This window comes from Saccopteryx leptura, chromosome 9, assembly GCF_036850995.1.
Source record: "Saccopteryx leptura isolate mSacLep1 chromosome 9, mSacLep1_pri_phased_curated, whole genome shotgun sequence".
NCBI lineage: Eukaryota > Metazoa > Chordata > Mammalia > Chiroptera > Emballonuridae > Saccopteryx > Saccopteryx leptura.
The window spans coordinates 87,869,103-87,892,656 of NC_089511.1; the positions used below are offsets into that span (position 1 = coordinate 87,869,103).

Here is a 23,554-nt window from a genome sequence, read left to right on the forward strand (position 1 = left end):
CCCCTGGGATCCATCCTCTGCCCGACAGGGAACGCCGGAACAGAACCGTGTCCCCCACCCCTCCAGCCTGGAGAGCATTTCTTCAGGGAGAAAGACTAACTCATAGATTGTTCTTGTCATCCCCACCCTGACCAACAGCTCGCAAGAGCCCCTACCACTGCAAAAAGATTTTTTTGACATATCTACCTCCCTTCTGGAACACAAAGCAACAATGGAGGTATTTTATAAGATAACATAAGCCACTTAAGAGTTAGCTTGGTTTTCTTTTTTTACTTTTTTCTGAAAGGCTAACTCAAAGCTGAGAGTCCTTGATGATGTGAAGACTTCTCAACACATTCATGGATCACCTGGTCACCCTCTCAGAGCAGACGCTATTCAGCCAAGGTGTGGATACTCTGACTCACATCTATATCTCTTATGTACTCACACATACATGGGCAGCACCACCCCAGCTGTGGCCCAGACTAGCATCCAGTGGGATTTCCCTTCTTCCTGCCAGCATTTCAATTCACAATGAATTAAGGCAGTGTTTTTCAACTGCCAATCTGCGGATTACTGCTGGTCTGCAAAAAAGTTAACCACAATGATGTTGTATAGAAGTTATAGACCCAATGAGTATAGATTATGTAATCTTCAAGACACATGACTGATGCTTAATGTATTTTGATGAATAGATGAAGGGTGAAGAGATGGATGGATGGATGGATGGATGGATGGATAAATGGATGTGTGTGTGGTGGGTGAGTGGGTATAGGGGGAAAGAGAAGGAGATGGGGAGATGGATGGATTGATGAATGAGTGGATGGATGGGTAGATGGGTGGATGAGTGGAAGAGTGGGTGGGTAGGTTGAAGTGTGGTTGGATGGATAGAACAGTGGTTGGATGGAAGGGTGGGTGGCTGGATGGAAGGGTGGGTGGGTGAATGGATTGGTAGGTGGATGGATGGATAGATGGAAGGGAAGATGGATCTCCTGATAAGAAAGCACACATTGGTCTTGTTTCATACAAAGAAAAAATATAAAAAATAGCAGAAATAAAAGATTTTCTGCCTCCAGCTGTGACTTGGGAGGGAACCTCCTTTGTTCAAACAACAACTTGCTTCTCATTTGTAGCCTACTTGAAATGTCTTCTTACTCCCAGGCGGAGCTGCTTTGCTCTCCTCCACCAGCACTGTCTCAGGAAGCCCCTGCTTCAGACAGAAGCCGACACTCCGCCTTGGTCTGTGGCTCTTCCCCTGCTCCCCAACCTAAGTGTCCTCACTTAGGTGGTCTGCTGGGCTCACTGGTGGGCATGCAAAGAAGGGGTGCTACCTTACAGTCTGGTTGCCCAGAGAAGGGGCCTTTGGGGGAAAGATCAAGAACAGAGAGTAGAAAGATAGCCTCTGAGATTCCTTCCCTCCAGGTCCTGACAAATGTAGGAGAAGCCCTTGCTCAGGGGGTGGGTGGAGACTAGTTCCCGAGTTTGGCCATGCTGTGCCCCTGAACCAACAGGAGCAACGTGGAAGGAGAGAGCCTGCCAGCTGCATGGACACTCCTCATTGTTGGTCTTGAGGACCTCCAGCTACAAGGAACAGGGCCGGATCAAGGGGCTGCCCTGAAGGAAGCCTGGCCTTTTCCCTTTACATCCGGTGAGACACAGCACAGAGCTCCTTTGCAAAGCACAGATGAGCAGAGCAGAGCCTGCCACTGCTGAAACCCTCAACCTCTACAGTGGGAGCCCGGGGCTCTGGCTGGCCTAGAAACACTACAGCACAAAAACCAAGGAACCAAAAAGAGCTACTTAGGTGAGGATGGACTTGAGAAGCAAGGGAGAGGACAAAGTGTTGAGGCCAAGGGTGTGGCAGAAGGACCCGCACGCAAAGCAAAGGACCTGGAACCAGGTCAGAGCCGCCAGAGGGAGTCACATCAGAGGCATACAAGAATCAGAACCAGGAGAGGGGCCCAAGGCTTTCCTGAGAGCCTGTGGCCTCATGCTGGGTGGGGACAGAGCTGGAAGGAGCCCAGCTGGGTCAGCCTACCACCCTGGAGATATACAGAAGCTCCTCCTTCACTGTCATATTGTAGGATTCTTTTTATTTTTATTTTTTTAAGTGAGAGGAGTAGAGATAGAGAGATAGATACTTGCATGTGTCCCGACCAGGATCCACCCAGCAACCCCGTGTGGGGCTGATGCTTGGAGCAGTGGAGCTATCCTCAGCACCTGGGGCTGATGCTCGAACCAACTGAGCTACTGGTTGCAAGGGGCAGGGAGAAAAAAGCAGAGGGTCGGTTCTCATGTGTGCCCTGTCCAGGGATCGAATCCAGGAGATCCATACACCAGGCTGATGCTCTATCCACTGAGCAAATTGGCCAGGGCCAGGACTCACTCTCCTGTGCATGCACCTTAGCCTGGTGGCCTGGTAAGATGAGCAACAGTTTTGGCTCCATCACAACCTGGGCCAGCTTTGTTCACTGCTGTGCCCAGTCTGGACAGAAGTGCATGGATATAGCATGTGCTCAATAAATAAATACTTACTTGAACATGTGGAACAAATCTCTACTTAATTCATTTGCTGAGCACGGTAGAACAAGTCAAGACTTGTTCTAGACTTATGTTGATAACAAAATACAATAGGGTCAGGGGCCTTGAAGAGGTGCGTGCGAAGCTGACTCCCCTGTGAACTGCAGGCAGTAATGTGTGCCACTGTCCTAAGCAACTTGCATGAGCTTTCATTTTTGGAGCAACAGAGACACAAAGAAATGGAAGAAGAAATGAAGGAGCCAGGCAGCCTTCCCTTCCTGACCTCAGTGTGGGTGAGCTGCGAGCTGCCCTGGTGTGTCCAGTTGCTGAAGCCCAGCACACATGGGGCACACAGAGCACAGGACATATTGGGATAATGAACTTAGATCTGCTAACACCACTCACCTCTTCCCCCAGTTCACCTTGGTCCAGAAGCTTTTCAAGGGAAAATAGGGGTAGCATCTAACTTTCGCAGGTTGTGGCTTAGAAGAATGAGCAAGGATCAGCCCTGGGCACTGTGTCCCCAGCTCTGCCTGAAATCTGCTCACCTGACCATGTGTCCCTGGCCCCCTCCAGACCCCAACAACAGTCACAGCTGCCACAGCCCCCTGGGCCTGAGCAGGGTCTTTCATGGTTGCATGCCCAGAGGTGAGGGACAGGCCACTTCTCTGTCCCTGAGGTGTTCCATAAAAGGTGCCAATGCAGGAAGACCCAGAGTGGGAGTCTCTATAATACCCTGAACCAGGTTCTTGAAAGGGAAGCAGCTTGGTCCACTGCAGTCAAAAGCCTGACATTGGCACTGCAGGGCTGGCTCAGCCACAGGAGCCTGCAGCACAGCCAATCCTGCAATGAGACTACCCAGGTGTGCAGGAGAGAGGCGAGGCAGGCAGGATGTGGCTAGAACAAGGGGCAGCTGCAGCCCAGCCCTGTGGGACGCACCATGCTCCGCACTCTGCCTCCTATTGCACCTGTTGCCTGTACTTCCTCTCTATATGGTTACCTCCTGTCATGACAGCATGGTTCAAGTACCTTCATTTGTCCCTAGAAAAATGGTAACTACTGGTTCCCCTGTCTCCCAGGCTCAGGCCCTGCCCCTCTACCCTGCACAAAACTGTTTTCCTCGGATGCCCATCCTGCCCTGTCACCTCCCCAAGGGCTCACCCTGCCCTCAGCTGCCCTCCTTTCCAACTGACCTCCTTATCTCTCACCTCTTGCCTCAAGACTCTCTGCTTGCCTGGACCTCTGGGCCTTTGCACATGCCATTCTCTTTAATGGGAACACTATACAAAATAGAGTTAACATTCCCAATTTATTTGGAGTTTGTGAAAATTAAGAAAAAAAACATTTGTGCATGACGAGGTTGTAGTGCAGTAGATAGAGCATCAGACTGGGAAGAGGAGAACCCAGGTTCGAAACCCCGAGGTCACAGGCTTGAGCATGTGCTCACCAGCTTGAGCACGAGGTCACTGGCTTGAGCATGGGATCAAAGACATGACCCCATGGTCACTAGCTTGAGCCCAAAGGTCGTTGGCCTGAAGCCCAAGGTGTTGACTTGAGCCCAAGGTTGCTAGCTTGAGCAAGGGGTCACTTGCTCTGCTGTAGCCCCCTGGTCAAGGCGCATATGAGAAAGTAATCAATGAACAACTAAGGTACCTCAACAAAGAATTGATGCTCCTCATTTCTCTCTCTCCCTTCCTGTCTGTCTGTCTGTCCCTCTCTCTGTCTCTATCAAAAAAAAAAAAAGAGAGAGAGACAATTTGCAAAACGTCTAACATATTAGCTGGCATTGAATAAGCACTTAGTGGATGTTCATGGAATTAATGAATATTGTATAGTTTTAAACCTGTCCTTAGAGGGGAGAAAAACAAAACGCCAAGGTAAAAAGACGTCAAGCTATTTTCTTTTTTTCTTTTTTTTTTTTTTTATATAATTTTATTTTTTTAATGGGGTGACATCAATAAATCAGGATACATATATTCAAAGATAACAAGTCCAGGTTATCTTGTCGTTCAATTATGTTGCATACCCACCACCCAAAGTCAGATTGTCCTCTGTCACCTTCTATCTAGTTTTCTTTGTGCCCCTCCCCACCCCCTATCCCTCTCCCATTCCCCCCTCCCCCCCGTAACCACCACACTCTTATAAATGTCTCTTAGTTTCACTATTATGTCCCACCTACGTATGGAATAATACAGTTCCTGTTTTTTTCTGATTTACTTATTTCGCTTCGTATCATGTTATCAAGATCCCACCATTTTGCTGTAAATGTTCCGATGTCATCATTTCTTATGGCTGAGTAGTATTCCATAGTGTATATGTGTCACATCTTCTTTATCCAGTCGTCTATTGATGGGCTTTTTGGTTGTTTCCATGTCCTGGCCACTGTGAACAATGCTGCAATAAACATGGGGCTGCATGTGTCTTTACGTATCAATGTTTCTGAGTTTTTGGGATATATACCCAGTAGAGGGATTGCTGGGTCATAAGGTAGTTCTATTTTCAGTTTTTTGAGGAACCACCATACTTTCTTCCATAATGGTTGTACTACTTTACATTCCCACCAACAGTGTATGAGGGTTCCTTTTTCTCCACAGCCTCTCCAACATTTGCTGTTACCTGACTTGCTAATAACAGCTAATCGAACAGGTGTGAGGTGGTATCTCATTGCCGTTTTGATTTGCATTTCTCTAATAGCTAAAGAAGATGAGCATCTTTTCATATATCTGTTGGCCATTTGTATTTCTTCCTGGGAGAAGTGTCTATTCATATCCTCTTCCCATTTTTTTATTGGATTGTTTGTTTGTTTGTTGTTGAGTTTTATGAGTTCTTTGTATATTTTGGATATTAGGCCCTTATCTGAGCTGTCGTTTGAAAAAATCATTTCCCATTTAGTTGGCTTTCTGTTTATTTTGTTATCAGTTTCTCTTGCTGAGCAAAAACTTCTTAGTCTGATGTAGTCCCATTCATTAATTTTTGCCTTCACTTCTCTTGCCATTGGAGTCAAATTCATAAAATGCTCTTTAAAACCCAGGTCCCTGAGTTGAGTACCTATGTCTTCTTCTATGTACTTAATTGTTTCAGGTCTTATGTTTAGATCTTTGATCCATTTTGAGTTAATTTTTGTACAGGGGGAGAGACTGTAGTCCAGTTTCATTCTTTTGCATGTGGCTTTCCAGTTTTCCCAGCACCATTTATTGAAGAGGCTTTCTTTTCTCCATTGTGTGTTGTTGGCCCCTTTATCAAAAATTATTTGACTATATATATGTGGTTTTATTTCTGGACTTTCTATTCTGTTCCATTGGTCTGAGTGTCTATTTTTCTGCCAATACCATGCTGTTTTGATTGTCGTGGCCCTATAATAGAGTTTGAAGTCAGGTATTGAAATGCCCCCAGCTTCATTCTTTTTCTTTAGGATTGCTTTGGCTATTCGGGGTTTTTTATAGTTCCATATAAATCTGATGATTTTTTGCTCTATTTCTTTAAAAAATGTCATTGGAAGTTTGATGGGAATTGCATTAAATTTGTATATTGCTTTGGGTAATATAGCCATCTTGATTATATTTATTCTTCCTAGCCAAGAACAAGGTATATTCTTCCATCTCATTATATCTTTTTCGATTTCCCTTAACAATGGTTTATAGTTTTCATTATATAAGTCCTTTACATTCTTTGTTATGTTTATTCCTAAGTATTTTATTTTTTTTGTTGCAATCGTGAAGGGGATTATTCTTTTGAGTTCCTTCTCAGTTGTTTCATTGTTGGCATATAGAAAGGCTATTGACTTCTGTATGTTAATTTTGTATCCTGCGACCTTACTGTATTGGCTTATTGTTTCTAGTAGTCTTTTTGTGGATTCTTTGGGGTTTTCGATGTATAGTATCATATCATCTGCAAAAAGTGATACCTTTACTTCTTCTTTTCCGATATGGATGCCTTTTATTTCTTTGTCTTGTCTGATTGCTCTGGCTAGAACCTCTAGTACCACATTAAATAAGAGTGGAGAGAGTGGACAACCCTGTCTTGTTCCTGATTTAAGGGGGAAAGCCTTCAGTTTAGTGCCATTTAATATGATGTTAGCTGATGGTTTATCATATATGGCCTTTATCATGTTGAGATATTTTCCTTCTATACCCATTTTGTTGAGAGTCTTAAACATAAAATTGTGTTGTATTTTATCGAAAGCCTTTTCTGCATCTATTGATAAGATCATGTGGTTTTTGTTCTTTGTTTTGTTGATATGGTGTATTACATTAACCGTTTTACGTATGTTGAACCATCCTTGAGATTCTGGGATGAATCCCACTTGATCATGATGTATTATTTTTTTAATATGTTGTTGTATTCGATTTGCTAGTATTTTGTTTAGTATTTTAGCATCTGTATTCATTAGAGATATTGGTCTGTAGTTTTCTTTTTTTGTGCCATCCTTGCCTGGTTTTGGTATGAGGGTTATGTTGGCTTCGTAAAATGTGTTTGGAAGTATTGCTTCTTCTTCAATTTTTTGGAAGACTTTGAGTAGAATAGGAACCAAGTCTTCTTTGAATGTTTGATAAAATTCGCTGGTATAGCCATCAGGGCCTGGAATTTTATTTTGGGGGAGGTTTTTAATGGTTTTTTCTATTTCTTCTCTACTGATAGGTCTGTTTAGGCTTTCTGCTTCTTCTTGACTCAGTCTAGGAAGGTTGTATTTTTCTAGGAATTTATCCATTTCTTCTAGGTTGTTGAATTTAGTGGCATAAAGTTTTTCATAGTATTCTACAATAATTCTTTGTATATCTACGGTGTCCGTGGTGATTTCTCCTCTTTCATTTTGGATTTTGTTTATATGAGTTCTTTCTCTTTTTTCCTTGGTAAGTCTTGCCAAGGGTTTGTCAATTTTGTTGATCTTTTCAAAGAACCAGCTCCTTGTTCTATTAATTTTTTCTATAGTTTTTCTGTTCTCTAATTCATTTATTTCTGCTCTGATTTTTATTATCTCCTTTCTTCGGCTGGTTTTGGGTTGTCTTTGTTCTTCTTTTTCTAGTTCCTTAAGGTGGGAAGTTAAGTGGTTCACTTGGGCTCTCTCTTGTTTGTTCATATATGCCTGAAGTGATATGAACTTCCCTCTTATCACTGCTTTTGCTGCATCCCATAGATTCTGATATGTCGTATTGTCATTTTCATTAGTCTGTAGATATCTTTTGATCTCTGCACTTATTTCTTCTTTGACCCATTCATTTTTTAAAAGTATGTTGTTTAGTTTCCACATTTTTGTGGGATTTTTTTCCTCTTTTTTGCAGTTGAATTCTAGTTTCAAGGCTTTATGATCAGAAAATATGCTTGGTACAACTTCAATTTTTCTGAATTTGCTGATGTTGTTTTTGTGGCCCAACATATGGTCAATTCTTGAGAATGATCCATGTACACTGGAGAAAAATGTATACTCAGTCACTTTGGGATGAAATGTCCTGTAGATGTCTATCATATCCAGGTGCTCTAGTGTTTTGTTTAAGGCCACTATGTCTTTGTTGATTCTCTGTTTGGATGACCGATCTAGAGCCGTCAGCGGTGTATTGAGGTCTCCAAGTATGATTGTATTTTTGTCAGTTTTTGTTTTAAGATCAATAAGTAGCTGTCTTATATATTTTGGTGCTCCTTGGTTTGGTGCATATATATTAAGAATTGTTATGTCTTCTTGATTCAGTGTCCCCTTAGCCATTATGAAATGGCCATTTTTGTCTCTGAGTACTTTTCCTGTCTTGTAGTCAGCATTATCCGATATGAGTATTGCTACACCTGCTTTTTTTTGGATGTTATTTGCTTGGAGTATTGTTTTCCAGCCTTTCACTTTGAATTTGTTTTTATCCTTGTTACTTAGATGAGTTTCCTGTAGGCAGCATACAGTTGGATTTTCTTTTTTAATCCATTCTGCTACTCTGTGCCTTTTTATTGGTGAGTTTAATCCGTTTACATTTAGTGTAATTATTGATACTTGTGAGTTCCCTATTGCCATTTTATATCTTGCTTTCTGTTAGTTTTGTGTCTTGTTTGATCCTTCTCTTTTGTTTTTCTATCTTTTGTTTTTATTTGGTTGTATTCCATACATCTTTCCACTGTTGCTATCTTTTTTATCTCATGTGCTTCTGTGGTGGTTTTTTCAATGGTGGTTACCTTTGAATAATGAAAAGGGTCCCTACCCTGTTCATTGTAGCGAACTATTTTGTGAGTACTTTTGCACTCCATCGTCCTTTGCTACTGTTAATCTCCATCTTCTCCCCCTCTTTCTTTTTGTTGTTGTCACAGTTTAAATTTGGTTTTATTGTATTCTTCTTGGAGCTTTTACTTGTGGCTCTGTTTTTTTTTGTTCTTTGTATCTGATTGGAGAACCCCCTTTAGTAATTCCTGGAGTGGGGGTTTTCTGATGATAAATTCCCTCATCTTTTCTGTATCTGTGAATGTTTTTATTTCTCCTTCATATTTGAAGGATAGCTTTGATGGGTATAGTATTCGTGGCTGAAAGTTCCTCTCTTTCAGGACTTTAAATATTGGGGTCCACTCTCTTCTAGCTTGTAGTGTTTCTGCTGAGAAATCTGATGATAATCTAATGGGCCTTCCTTTATATGTTGTATTCTTCTTTTCCCTGGCTGCCTTGAGAATTTTTTCTTTGCTGTTGGTTTGTGTCAATTTCATTATGATATGCCTTGGAGTAGGTTTGTTGGGGTTAAGAAAACTTGGAGTTCTGTTTGCTTCTTGAACTTGAGGCTTTAGTTCTTTCCACAGGCTTGGGAAGTTCTCATCTATTATTTGTTTGAGTATGTTCTCCATTCCATTTTCTCTCTCTTCTCCCTCTGATATACCTATTATTCTTATGTTATTCTTTTTGATGGAGTCAGATAATTCTTGTAGGGCTATCTCATTTTTTTTAATTTTTGAGTCTCTTTCTTCTTCTCTCTGTTGTGCCTCAAGTTGCTTGTCTTCTATTTCACTAATCCTCTCTTCTATCTGACCTGTTCTATTAGCTAAGCTTGTTACTTCGTTTTTCAGCTCGTGAATTGAGTTTTTCATCTCTGTTTGATTTGTTTTTATAGTTTCAATTTCCTTGGACATATATTCTTTGTGTTCATTGAGTTGTTTTCTGAGCTCCCTAAATTGCCTTTCTGTGTTTTCTTGTATATCTCGGAGGATTTTTAGGATTTCTATCTTGAATTCTCTGTCATTTAGCTCCAAGGTTTCCAATATATTAAATTTTTTCTCCATAGATTTTTCCTCATCTAGCTGTGTTACCTCTCTTTCTTTTGTATCCATGATATTCGATTTTCTCTTCCTTAATGGCATCTGAGGGTGGTTTTGTTGATAGTATTAATGAGATTTAATAAAGAATAAAAAGTTTAAAAAAATAATAAAAAAAATCGAAAAGAGTTGTTTTTTAAAAAAAAAATAATAATTAAATAAAGAAAAATAAAATAAAATAAAAATTAAAAAAAAAAAGGAAATTATTCCCCCCCTCCTTTTTTCCTCTCCTCTCCTCTCCCCTCTTTCTTGATAAAATCTTGTGGTGGACTGTGAATTATAACAAACAATGCCTGTGATGGAGGGCCTGAATTGGGGAAAAGTAATAAAGGGGCAAAAAAAAAAAAAAAAAAGAAAGAAAAAAGAAAAAAAAGAGCGTATGGACCCACAAAAAGCAAATAAGGAAAAAATTTGGGTCAAGAATAAAATGATTTGCTTTTAGGTGTTGGTTGTCTAAGAGTTATGATGAGAGGATTAAGAGGAAAACGGAAAAATGGGGGGACAAATTAAAAAATTACTATTGTATTTAGTGGAACAAGAACTAGATAATATGGAGAGCCAGGGATGGGAGCACTGCTAGTGAGTTAAAAAGGTGAAGTAAAAACCCCCCAAAATGCCACAAACATAAGTTTGAGTCCCAGATAAGATAATTTGTTTGTTATTGAGGTTTGAATGAGAGGAGATGTAAAGGAGAAAGGAAGAAACTAATATAGAGGGAGAAAAGAAAGAGAGAGAGAGAGAAAAAAAAGAGGGAACCACTAAAAGAAGAAAAAAGAAAGGAGAGAGAGAGAGAGAGAGTTAAGGGTTTTGGAGTGCAACCCTCATAGAGAGAAAGGAAGAGAAGAGAAAAGATAATGGGAGATGTAACACTTATGGGTAGTGTACAAGGAGAGGAGAGAGTAAGACCGGTAGAGAGTTAATCGGCCAAATTGGAGGAGGAAAAAAAAAGTATCAAGAATTAAGATAAGAGAAACAAACGAACAAATATAATAAAATGGGATAGGTTATAAAGTCTGCAGATTATTCTTGATTTTGAGAGGTTATCTTCTTGCTTTTTCTTTTCTCTCCCTCTTTCTGGTCGGTGACTCTGTACCCCGGGTTTTGCCCCTTTGCCACACTCAGGTGGAGGTTTGCAGTTGATAAGTCTCTATGGCAATGTCATGTATTGTGCTTTAGTCTCGTTGGCAGTCGAGGCTATTAGCATTTATAGGCTCCGACAGTGAGAGAGTCCGTGTTCCTGGAGCCTTTCTCCTAGTCTTTCCTTCCTCAATTAGTAGCCTGATAATCCAGCTATGGGGTTGCTGCTGCCTCTGCCTGGATAGTAAGAGGCTCAAAGAGCTGGCAACTCCCCACTCTATTTCCACTCAGCACAGGGCTCTGGGTAAGGCTCAGTCAGTCAGAGCTGCTAGCATAATCAGGCGGGCTTTCCGGCCACTCAAAGACCTCTGGCTCTGCCACTCTGTCCGGTAACACAAGCGGGCGCCCACTTCTGGGGCGCTTGGAGGAAACTCTCACTCACTGGCTGCGCGCGCAGACCAGGATATCCGGCCAGCAGTCTCACGCTCTGAGTGAAACCCCCAACCGCAGGGAAAAGTTGCAGCGTTGGAATTGAGTCTCGCTCCGTCCCCGTGCGCGGCTTTTGCAAGGCGCTGGGGCGGCCCGAGATTCCGCTTTGGCCCACACAAAGGCCCCTGACTCTGCCCCTCTGTGCGATAACACGGGCGCGCACTGCCGAGGAACTCGGAGGAATCGCTCACTCCTTATCTGCGCGCGCAAACCAGGATATGAGGCCGGCCGCGTTTCCCTCTGAGTGATACACCCTCCTGCACGGAAAATCTCCACCGTTGGAATTAGTTCTCACTCCCTCCCGTGCGTGGCTTTCCCAGGGCGCTGGGGCTGCCCAGAGACTCTGCCCTCGGCCCACAGAAAGGCCTCTGACCCTGCCTCTCTGTGGGGCAACACGGGCACCCACTGCCGGGGCTTAGGAAGAAATCTCTCGCCCACTTACTGCGCACCAACCAGGAGACCGGGTAAAATGTCCACGCCGCTTGTCTTTCTTTGTTTGGGTTTGGCGCGAGTGTTAGCTTGTATTGCCCGGGTTGCCACAGGATCAGATTTTCCTTGGCTTGGATCTCCGTGCCACAGCCTGGTTCAGCCGTTTGTGTCGCGGCCTGGATGTATTCACCCCCTTTGCCCGCCTCAGTTTCTATATTCACAGTTACCAGAGAAAGCCGCCCTGTTTAGGTTAGTGAGGAAGGCGGAGCATTTCTTACTCCCTATTTCCTTCGGGGTTTGGTTATATATTTAGCCAATTTTTCACTCAATCATACCTTTGGGTGTATTGCGAAGCATCTGGAAGCTCCAAGTATAGGTTTTTCTGTTTCTGGTTGAAGATCTTGTTGAGTTTTGGGGGAGATTTATCGGTATCGCTTCCTACCCCGCCATTACTCTGACGTCATCCTCCCAAGCTATTTTCAAAGAGGATGGATGGCTCTTGGAATATGAGTGATAGATGCTAGAAGCCAGCTGGGAAGCAGATACAGGAGCTCTGGACCAGTATGGTCCATGTGGAATCAACCCTTTCCAGTCAGACTCTGGGTATGCATTTCCATGGTAGATGGCGCCCTGGCAAGGCTTAGATTTCTAGAGTCAATTACTGATGAAAGAGGTGGGTCCTCAGAAGGGAGACAAGGAAAGTGAGGCCACATCACTGGGAGACAGAAGTGAGAACTCAGCTGAGAGCTCTTGGCTGGGGCTTGGAGCTCTTGAGCAATCTAAGTAAAACTGTCTGGATAATTAAAGATCAATCACATGAGGACAACTGAGGATCAGGGATGGAAAAACAGGTGTGATTTTTTTAAGAGTTAGTACCAGAACCCCCATTTCATCAGTAAACATATTTTATTGAGGAATATACCTTGTGTCAGCAGGAGCAAGGGCACTGATGAGACTGTTGAGTTGATCTTCATAAGAAAATAGGAGAATTTACTTGGGCGTCAAGACCCATAGGGTGGATAAGGAAGCCAGCAAAATGGAGAGGCAGGACTTAGCACAACAGAGGCTATTTGTGCAGCTACAGTGCAAATGCCACCACTGGTCCCCTACCCCTACATGTGACACCATCTCTAAGATGTGGATTTGTTATCCTAAGGGAACCAGGAAAGGCACCGACTTCCCATCAGGGTCAGTGCCACATGGGGTGAAGGCAGCCCCTTCAGGCAGTCGGACGATCTGTTTACTTACTGAGTCCTCGAAGCAGGATTAGAGCCAGGAGCAATAGACACATCCTCCTCCCCGCCCTCCCCAAGTGAGATGTGCTGAGCCACTCAAGAGCGCTGTATGTCTTCGATCCTGTCTGGATCTCAGCAGGCTGACACCTGTGCCCCCCTCCATTGGACGGGAAGGGAGAGGGCCCAGGATAATGGCCCTGCCTGTAGCTGCTGACTGCCCTCCTGGTGCTTGGTGCTCTGTGCTCTGAAAAGGTAGGAAAGTCATATCAGAGTACCCCAGCCCTGACTCATTATACTGTGCTTCAGAGGCCCAGATAACTGCTGTGCGTACACACAAGGGTGTAGACAGTGGAGGATCAAGGCAAGATCCATCCTTAAAGGCAAAGGGAGATGAGTGGCAGGCCACGGTGAGAGCCCCAGACCACCATGTGCCCCCTACCAAAGCTGAAACTCCGGGAAACGTCTTCATTAAGAAAGGCTACATTTCCTCTAGGCTTCTAAACGGCCCAGTTTCCTCTCTCCTGTCATTAGTCCAGCCACGGAGACCACTCAGGGAGACCTCCAGAGGCGAGCAGCGGGAACTGACCTCTGGTGCAATCCTCAGACCAGCTCTGGCCATCCACCAAAGCCAGACAAGCAGCTGGCAGAGGGTCCAGCTGGCAGGACAAGCTGACGCCCAGACATCCCAGCTTGAGAAATCTACCCGCAGGCCAGGCCTTTCTGCCAACTGCTGCCCACCTGTCAGAGAGAGGACGCCAGAGCCAGCCTGAGGATGGAGCAGATGGCAGCAGAGGGCAGAGGACAGGGGACGGGTGCTCTGCTCAGGGTGAATCCAAGGGGAGGGTGCCGAGAGCAGGGAGGGGCCCTGGTCCATTGCAGAGGATTTCTCATTTCACAGGCACGTGTGGTCACCTGCAGCCAGAACGGCAACCGGCTGCAGCCAAGCAGATCACCTGGGCAGCTGCCTCTGACAAAGGCGTCGACGCTCATGCTTCCCCACCCCCGTCCTGGCTGCAGAGTGTGCCATCTGGGTCTTTAGGACAAAACCCAGCAGTACAAGTGACATGGCCTCCAAGGTAGCTCCAGGGGGGAAGCCCGGTGCTGCTTCAGAGGAAAGGGTTCTAGTAGCAGCTGCTGGTTTGATTCCCGGTCAGGGCACATGCAGGAACAGATTGATGTTCCCGTCTCTCTCTCTCCCTTCTTCTCTAAAATCAATAAAATAAATATTTTTAAAAAGACACATTCAGGAAGCAGAGTTTTGAAAAGCTTTAATAGATTGAGCAAGGGAGGAGTGCTTCCATCCATCAAGCCACTCAACAATTTTAAAATGCACAAAAAAGAGACATTCCAACCTGAGGGAGCACTTTATCATAAACCACATCAGACTCCTCAACTTTATTCAAAGATCAGGCTCCATAGTGACCAGACAATATAGCTTATATCTTGCCTGTCTTCCTTTGGAAACACATCTGAATATAAATAGGGCAGCGATATGACAACATGTCTGCTGCTTTGATTTCAGGAAGTCAGGTAATTTTGTTCCAAAGACCCAGTATGTTACAGGTTCTCCTCGGAGCACAGCTGCCCATGAAATCTTAGCAGGGTCTCAGAGTTCTTAGGGTTGGTTATCACTTTTCTTACTGGCTGAGTCCGACAAGCCCTAAACTAGCTTGTCAAGGAAAGAAGAATGGAAACACCAACATCGGACAGAGCCTGGTAGGGACACTAAACAAAAGCACGGCAACACTGGCAAACACAATGTTCTAAAGCTGCCGGAAGACACTTATTTAGACATTCTTCTTCCAAGAGACTTTCTCTCCACTAAATAGGAACCAAATTGATTTGCTATAATAGTGCTTGCTTGGCTTTACAGTGCAAAGAGCCTTGACCACGCACTTAATAGAAGAAGATAGAGTTCCCGAGGCCAGTGCACGGGGAAGCTGAGAGATGGATTATCTTATAACATCTCCCTGTGCTTGATGGTCCACATGAAAACTTCTCACCCAGAAATATCACCCTAAGAGCAGCCATCTGGGGGGGGGGAACTAAAGATGGACTTGATAGCTCCATTTCCAAAAGGATTTTTATTCATTTCATCAAGACGACATTAATAATCCATGACACAAGAGGTTTCTTTTTTCTTTACCTTGAGTTGCTTATTCTCAACGTGTTAGAGTCTCCTCAATAAATCTCCCAGCCAGAGGCTAGCAGAAATTAGCTCACCTTCTACACGGTCATTAGGAAGAAGTGGCAACAGCTCCTGAGGAAACTTGAGGGAATAGCTTGTGAATTGGGATGAGTTTACAAGCTGCCCAGTGCTTGCCGGGCAGCGTGAGTAAATAAATCCGGATTCCCCTTTTGTCAGAGCTCCACACAGGGAAGCAGATGCAACAGAGATAGAGACCCTTTCAATAAAGTGTTTTATTTATAGACCCATAAAGAGGCTTATAGAGACCATCTAACTTGTGTTACATTCTTAACAGACCCACCCCATCAGTCCTTACTGAAGGCCTCTGGCGAGCAGGGTCTCATGTGAAGAAATCAGTGGGTCTCAGAGACATGACCTCTCCTCTTCCACAAGAGGCAGCTCTAAGTGCCCGCATGAGTGATGTGGATGGTCAGCAGTGTGTGGCGCCTGTGATATGGAGCCAGACAGATGAGGAATGCTCTCCCACCTGTTGAGATGCTTTTAAAGGGCATGCTCAGGAAGATAGATGCACTGTGTCATACAACAAACAAAAAAAGGCCATGTCCAGCCCTTCTAGGGAAATACTGGGACACATGTGGCCACTTCTTCCATAATGACACCATTACTAGGCCAGTCTTATTCTCAATGCTTTCTATATGTTCTCTCATTTAGTTTCCATTAAGACTACGGGGGGGGGGGGCTGGCTGGTGGCTCAGTGGATAGAATGTCAGCCCAGTGTATGGATGCCCTGGTTCAATTCCCTATCAGGAATTGAACACAAGAGAAGCAACCATCTGCTTCTCTCCCCTCCCTCTTCCCATTCTCTCCCTCTTCCCCTCCCACAGTCAATGGCTCTATTGGTTTAAGCATGGCTCTAGGCACTGAGGATAGCTTGGTTGTCCAAGCACATCATCCTCAGGTGCTAAAAATAGCTCGGTCTTCCAGCATTGGTCCCAGACAGGGTGGCTGGGTGGATCCCGGTTAGGGCACATGCAGGAGTCTGCCTCACTATCTCTCTTCCTCTCAACTGAAGAAAAAAAACTGCAAAATCTAGGTAATATTCTAATCCCCAATTTACACAGGAGGAAACTGAGACACAGAATGACAAATAATGATTAAGCAATTAGTACTGGAGTTACTGGAACTTGGACTCAAGCAGTCTGGCTCTTGTTCTGCTGCTGCTGCTGCTGCTGCTATGACGATTGCTCCCACTCCTGCTCTGCTCCTCTATTATGGATGCTACTACTGCTACTGCTACAGTGGGTGCATCTGCTGCTGCTCCCGTGACACGGTCTCCGGGCTGCCGCTCTTCTATCGTGCTCTGTCTATAGTGCCTGGGTCTCTGCAGGAACAGAGAGAGGTGGTGAGGCCAGGATTCTAGGACTGATATTGCACTGACCACACTTGATGGTGACCATTCACACCCCTCTGAGCTGTGCCTGACACTTACTGAGTGTGGGTCACTTCAGTATGGCCTCAACTGGATTCCTCATCAGTCCATCAGTCTCCCTTTCTGTCTTATGTTCCAGGTCAGATTCTTTACGTCCAGTGTATCTGCTGTGCAACCAATGAGTCCACCTGCATCTTTGACTCCGTGCAAAACGAGGAATCCTGGGCCTCATCGAGGAGTGCTTTCCTCCTCCCCCATCCCACCTTGTGCAACAGGAAGTGGCCCCTGCTCTGCTCCTCAGGTAGAAGTGCTGTATGACGAGGCAAGAACCAGACAAATGGATGGGGGGACAGGGCAGGTGGTGACAAGGCTGGCATGTGTTTGAAGAAAGCTGAAGCCCTCCAAGGAGAGAGAGCCTGAGGACACCTCCCAGGGTGTGGCTCCAGAGGGTGAGGGAGTCCCTCCCTGTCCTGCCCTGGTGAAGATGTGGGAGGGGCTTACACTGCCTGAGCACATCACGTACTCCATTCTTTTCCACATGGACAGTAGGGTGACAGATAGAGACACACTGAGAAGGACGAACTTGGCCCTTGCCTCCTCTTCCAAACCCCAGAACAGAGAAGAGCAGAGCAAGCCAGTGGCATCCAAAAATAGAAAACCTGTTGCCTTTCTTTCCGTCCTGTATGCCCAGGGCTCTCAAGTCCGTGGGTCCTGCAGAGACCTTTGGTCCACTCTATGACCAAATCCTTCACCATCTTAGAAAGACCCAGGCATTCTCATGGCTCCTTGAAGCAGTGAACATGGAGAGTGGGCGTTACTTCAGAGAGAAACCATTGTCTGCTGTGTTTCCTTCAGAACGTGCTTCCAGAGTTTACCATCTGTTGGGGCTGTTTCCTCCCAGCCCCCACCCCGTGCCAAATACAAGTTGTAGAATGGAGTCAATGCTTTGGCAAATTACATGGACTCAGCCCACCCAAGAGATTCTAATAATCCTCTGCCCCAAATGTGCATCTCTTGATAGGTGAAACCAAAATGTTCTGGGCTGGGACTGACACGCAGGTGGCAGATACAGCCTGTCTCTGTCTTGAAACCCTGTTTCCACCCCTCATACCTGGCTGAGTAAAATGATGTGACTAGTGTTAGATGCTGAATGGCAAGCATGTCACAGACTCAGACTTCTGGGCAATTTTCACAAACCCAGTTGGGAGAAATTTCCTTAGGTCACCTGGCTCCCACCAAGTACCAAATGAAAGTTTCTCGTGCATGAGATTCTTAATGGAGAAGCAGATTCTAGGCTGCCAATGGACAGTTTCTACAATGCTTTGCTGTTACCTCCAAACGTCTAAGATAAAACTACTTCTTGTGACAGGTGCATAGCTCCACATCCTACCCCAAGCTGTACCTCGGCTGAGGGGTCAGTGGAAGGACTGACCAGAAAACACTGTTCCTCTTGACTTGGAAGGCATGGAACAGGCATGCTGCCCCCTTGACCTTCCCTGCTCAGCCACGACTCCAGCAGTGTCCTGGTTGACCTAAGCCTCAGTATTCAGCAGAAGGATTGGTCCAGGCCCTAGTTGTTTCACGAGAGCCATGTCCATATTATGGACTTCCCACAGGAAAGAACCTAAAAAAGGTTCAAAATGATGACTCCTCACAGGGAGGCTCCATCCCCAAGCCTGCTAAGTGAACTACCCCCAACAACACAGTCGTCACAGAAGCATCGGAGACAAGAAACTCCTTCCTCCCTCTGCGTGCGACTTCCTTTAATACAAGAGGCACCCAGTGAGCTAATAGGACCTGCCTACTGACAACAGCCATAATTGCCGGCTAGGGCTGCTAAGAGGTCCTATCCTGCTGACTGGTTTCAATGTCATCAAATAACAAGAGTTCTAATAAGAAAAGTTGATGGGCAGGTCAAGGGCACGAAGGTGATTCCCTCCTGGAGGGAGCTCAGGAGGTGGGCACTGACCTGCAGCATCTGGAGGTAGCCTTCCTGAGGGTCGCAGAGCAGGGAAGAGATGCGGTGGTTGTTCCTCATGCATTTCTGGCTGTCCTTGGCTGATGGGAAGGTCTGTCGGACCACGGTCATCCTGCCAAGGGCACTGTGGACCAGGTCCAGAATCTCCGGGTCACTGATTTCCTGGGAAGATAATCAGACCCTGCTTACCATTGACTCGTGAACTTTCTCTGCCAAAGGCCTATCAGGAAGTGACAGCCTAAACAGCTGGTGCCAAAGGGACTAATGGACTGGGCCCCAGTCATGTGGCTCAATAGCTGCTTGTTTACAAATAATACTTGTGAGCCCTAAAATGCAAACAGTACTCTTCAACATCATCCCCAAGGCCAGAAAAAGATGTCAGACAGAGGCTAAACCACCAATGCATTGGCTTCCATGGATCAAGCTCTTAAGAACCAGTGCTGTCAAAAGTCATAGTAGGCACTAGCTGGGAGTGAAGGCTACATTTTCTATTGAGAGTCACTGAGCTGACGTAGACAGGGACAACTGGTTTCCTCTCTTATCACTGACCAAAATGCAATGAGTTTCCTCTAATTCTTTAAAAGATTCTTTTTTAAAAAAAAGATTTGCATACAGATTTTGAAAATATATCCCATTCATTCATTTACAGCATGAAATCTACCCAAAAGGTCCTCCGTGGTTTGTTCAGTGCTAAACCCTGGGAGGACATGTGAATGAGTCAGGCCTAACCCCATCCAGTGATGCTCAAGGTCAACACAGGATGGAAAATGCTGATGATGCAATAAGAAAATAGACAAAAGAAACCCATTGTGCTCTCCCTGTTAGAGTGCGTGCTAAATGTTTTACATACATTATCTCATTTGGTGCTCAGCCCTAGGAATTCAACAAGGAAGAGCCTATTATTATCCCATTGAAAATGAGCAGTCTCCAGCATAGAAACAGCACAGGGAGCTTTTTCCAGGAAGAGGCTTCTTTAAGGAAGTAGCACTGAAGCTAAACCTGAAGGATGAAATTGTTAAGTAACGTGCATGCATGTAGGGGGGAGGGGAGGAGGCCAGTGCTGAACTGAGCCGGTAGTGGTGCTGAACAGGGCAGGGGAGGGTGTGGGAGTGCAGACTGCGCCTGGGGCACCCTGTTCTCTTTAGAGGCAGCGGGAATTGTGGAACACCACGGGTTTCCAGGAACTGGGAAGGAGCAGGGCCGCTGGCAGAAAGCAGGGGTGGTCACAGGCAGCCCTGGAGCAGTGTCCTGGGCCAGATGCTGGTGGCAGATCAGCAAATCTGGCTAAAACACCCACACTAAGAACGATGAGGATGTCTTGAAAGATCTTAGGCACTAGCAAGCCACAATCAGATTTACATTTTTTTAAATTTCCAAAGAGAGGATTCCGGGAGCTAAGAATGTTCCATGGCTGAAAAGCGGAGCAGGAACTATGAAAACGGAAATGCGTGCGAAGCAAGGGTTTCAGCAGGGGGAGAGTCAGGTTAAGAAAACTTCTGGTCCCCCGTCTCTAAAAGTGACCAAATCAGTGGTTGATTGCAAGTCAAGATTTTAACTGTGAATAACCATATTCTTTAGTCTTCCTCCTGGAGCATGATACATTCTAGCTTTGAGACAATGAGATGGTGTAAATGGAGCTAATGAGGTTGGAAACTAGTGATCATTGGTTTTCAAGTCACTTTAAGAGCAAGATGTTTAAGGGTCTGTTGGGCAGATAAAATATATTATGCTCACTTTGTTAAAGATGGTGCTGTCCACATGGAAGCCTGTTGCCCAGGTGATATTAATGTGTGTTGGGGGTGGGCTGTGGACAGGCAGGATCCTTGTAGCCTGGGGCTTGGTTTTAGGACTAAGCCTTTCCCACCCTTTTTGATGTGGGGTGGTGCAATCCCATCATGCCTCAGATAAGTGACTTTGTATTAGAGACTTCCTATTTTGTATACTGGATTAAGGGTTTTGATTTCTGCGCTATAAGGGGGGGGGGCAGACTAGGAGCTTGCTCTCTCCTTTCCTGAGATTGGCATTAGAGAGAGAGCAGAAAAAGACCACATGGAGGAGGCCAGGAGAAGCAGCCAAGATGGTGGAGTGCTGAGGGAGAAGCCAGTTTGTGCAGAGTTTGTGCAGAGAGAAGGAGATGGGGAACAGAGGTGAATAAGGCTGGCGAGCTAGAAATCTTTGATTCTAGGAAACTCAGATAAGTCAGTAGCTTTATGAGCACTGAATGAGTGGGTTTTGGAGCCCAGTGTGTGTTTTTACTTGCCCTCCAGGTGCAAACTAGGATTAAAGATGATGGCCCACCAGTTTTGGGCTCCATTGTTTCATTACCATCTGTCCGAATCTAATGCAAACCTGCATGGTCACAATGGCGGCTCCTGGCTTTACAAATGTGTTTCAGGAACTGTCTTAGGAATCTGACAGGAGAGTTAAGGACAATCACATGAAACCACATCTAGATCTGGGAAAAAGTAAGAAAATTAAGAGTTGCATCTTTTTAGAATGATCAATAATAGTTCCCAGGTATGCTGAATTATAGTAATCACAAAAGAATTAAAATATTGTCACAGATTAAATCTGGGATTCAACTGCTGATCTATGTATTGCCAACAAAGTCTTTAAGAGAAGATGATCTTGTTGGATGGGGACCAGCTGACAATCAAAGGTAGGGAAACAGTAAAGTGTTCTCACCTCAGGACCGTGACGTGACACAGGCTCAGAAACCAGCTGGGCTCAAGAACCAGTACTGATAATGGAGCTGAGCCTGGGCCTTGGTGCCCTGCCCTGCTCTGAGCAGCCCTGCTAACAGAGGACCTGCCCCAAGTGTAGGATAGTGGGGGTGAGGAAATCCACACCCTGATCTAACAGTAAGGAATATTGTAAAAATAGAGCAATGAGTAGAGTATCTAGCTTTACTTGAGTATATAGAGGATTTGGGGAGGGAATTTTTTTTTAATCTAGAAAAAAACATGAGGTCTGAAGAACATAATTTGAATTATGCAAAAAGAGTTAATAAGAGCCTGAACACCTACCTTGGAGAGGACATGGCTATGTGGCATACCTTTGCTTTTCTCACTTACTCTTGAAGTTCTTTTACTAAATCTCTCCTGGATCCTCAACTTCCAAGAGGGAAAGTCAGTGGCACTGAGTGCTGACCCCGGTACCCCAAGCAGGACGCTGGGAATCTGTAGGGAGCCTGACTTACAGGGCACACAGTACTTTTCTGGTAAGTGCCACCATCCCTTTCCCTGGCAATCTGCGGCAGCACCTGAGAAGAGCGATCTCAGCCCCTGCTCCCAGCTGCCTGGTCTGCAGACTGTTCCTTTATCATTCCGCCCACCCAGGACTCCATGAGTGCTTGGCACAGCTCTTCCAACCTGGATTTCTGGAGCTCCTCCTGTCTCCCAGGACCCAGTTCTCGTGCACTCACTCTGGGTCAAAGCACACAATTCATGTGCAATTCCCTGCGACTGCCTCCCGCTCACTCTGGGCCTGCTCTCAGCATCTGGTGCAGATGTAGCTGCCACAGGAACATATGAATCCACAGAAGCAACTCCGCAGATCCCTTGGGGCCATGAAAAGGGTCCCCTGTTCTCCTAGGGATGTGTCCTGACTTCACCTTTGGAGAATTCCAAACGTGTGCCATCAGTCAGTGCCAGCAGCTCCATGCCAGGCCCCTCCAGTCCTGCTGGTCTCATTGAGTCCCTTTCCTACCACAGGGGTGCCAGCCAGGATCTGCTCATTCCCTGTTCACTCATGCCAGGCAAGGCTCTGGCTGCACTCCAAGTCTGCCTCTGGACCCACCTGAGGGCGCAGGGGCAATCCAAGCAGCCAACTGACGAAACCCACTTGGAAAACAAACTTGCCCTTTGTCCCAGTGGAACATTCCTTCCAGAAGGTGATGCTGAGGAGCACAAGCAGCAAGACAAAGAATAGGTACTAGGTAACCTCCACCAACCTCCCTGGCATTGGCAAGGCAGCTGGGAGACAGCAGTAGCATGTCCTACCCAGACGCTCACTGGAGTGCACAGACTCACAATAATCTTGCTTGTTTTATCACGTTTTGAGTTTACATTGTAAAATGTATTTAACTTGCAAACATTACAAATATCAAAGTATGAGCAATGAAATGAGTTTAGTGTGCCTTCCATCAAGCTAAGAAATAAAATACAACCTGCATCTTGGTCAGATGTCTCCTCCCAATGCTTAATGAGTGCCTTCCTCTTCACCAAGAGCCTGACTCTGTTGGGTTATGACTACGGATGTAGCCTACACAATGTGTAACCTGTAAGGTTTGCTTCGCTCTGTGTAAGCGGGACAGTTGATGGACATACCTCCTGCAGCTGTTTGAATTCAGTGGCTCTATCGTGTGTCAGGATCACCTGGGAACTAATGAAATTGTGGAGGACCAGCCCTGTCCCACTTCCACAAGCAAAGCCTCTGTGATCTCCAATAGCTCTCGAGGCAATTCCAATACTCACCAACGTTTAAAACCCACTGGTCTAACTTTTGCTTTCTGTGATTTATTTGTGGTGACAGGTGCCATGCATTTATTTTCACAGCTGCACACAATTGCATCATGTAACTATGCCACCATTTATTTACTCTGTTGCTGATTACCATTTGAATGTTTTGGGTTGATTGCTATTATGAACAAAGCTTCTATGTACGTTTCTCATGTGTATGCATCTTGGTGCACTTGTATAAGAATTTTTCTAGGGTACATACTGAGAATAGAAGTCCTTGTTAGAGGAATAAGAACATGTTCAAATTTCCTAGGTAATCCAAATTTCCAAAGTGATTGCACCAATTTATAATCGAGTATGATACAGAAAGTTCTGTCATTCTGCATCCTCAGCTGCATGTGACAGTGTACAACTTTCTGATGTTTGGCAATTTGGTGAGTATGAATTGGCACACCATTGGATTTTAATTTCTACTTCTCTAATTACTAAAGGGATTAAATATCTTTCATATATTTATGAATCATTTGTGCTTCCTTTCTG

At 45.2% G+C, this 23,554-nt stretch overlaps 1 protein-coding gene across 2 annotated transcripts in view; it reads right to left on the bottom strand.

The window, feature by feature from the left end:
* The window catches only part of GRID1 (glutamate ionotropic receptor delta type subunit 1), an 840,295-nt gene that overhangs the window by 258,146 nt on the left and 558,595 nt on the right, over positions 1 to 23,554 (bottom strand). For both annotated transcript variants that reach the window (XM_066349531.1, XM_066349530.1), the window contains one exon: positions 18,546 to 18,716. In XM_066349531.1, the coding sequence (XP_066205628.1) occupies positions 18,546 to 18,716 (171 nt within the window). The remainder of the gene's footprint in view (positions 1 to 18,545; positions 18,717 to 23,554) is intronic.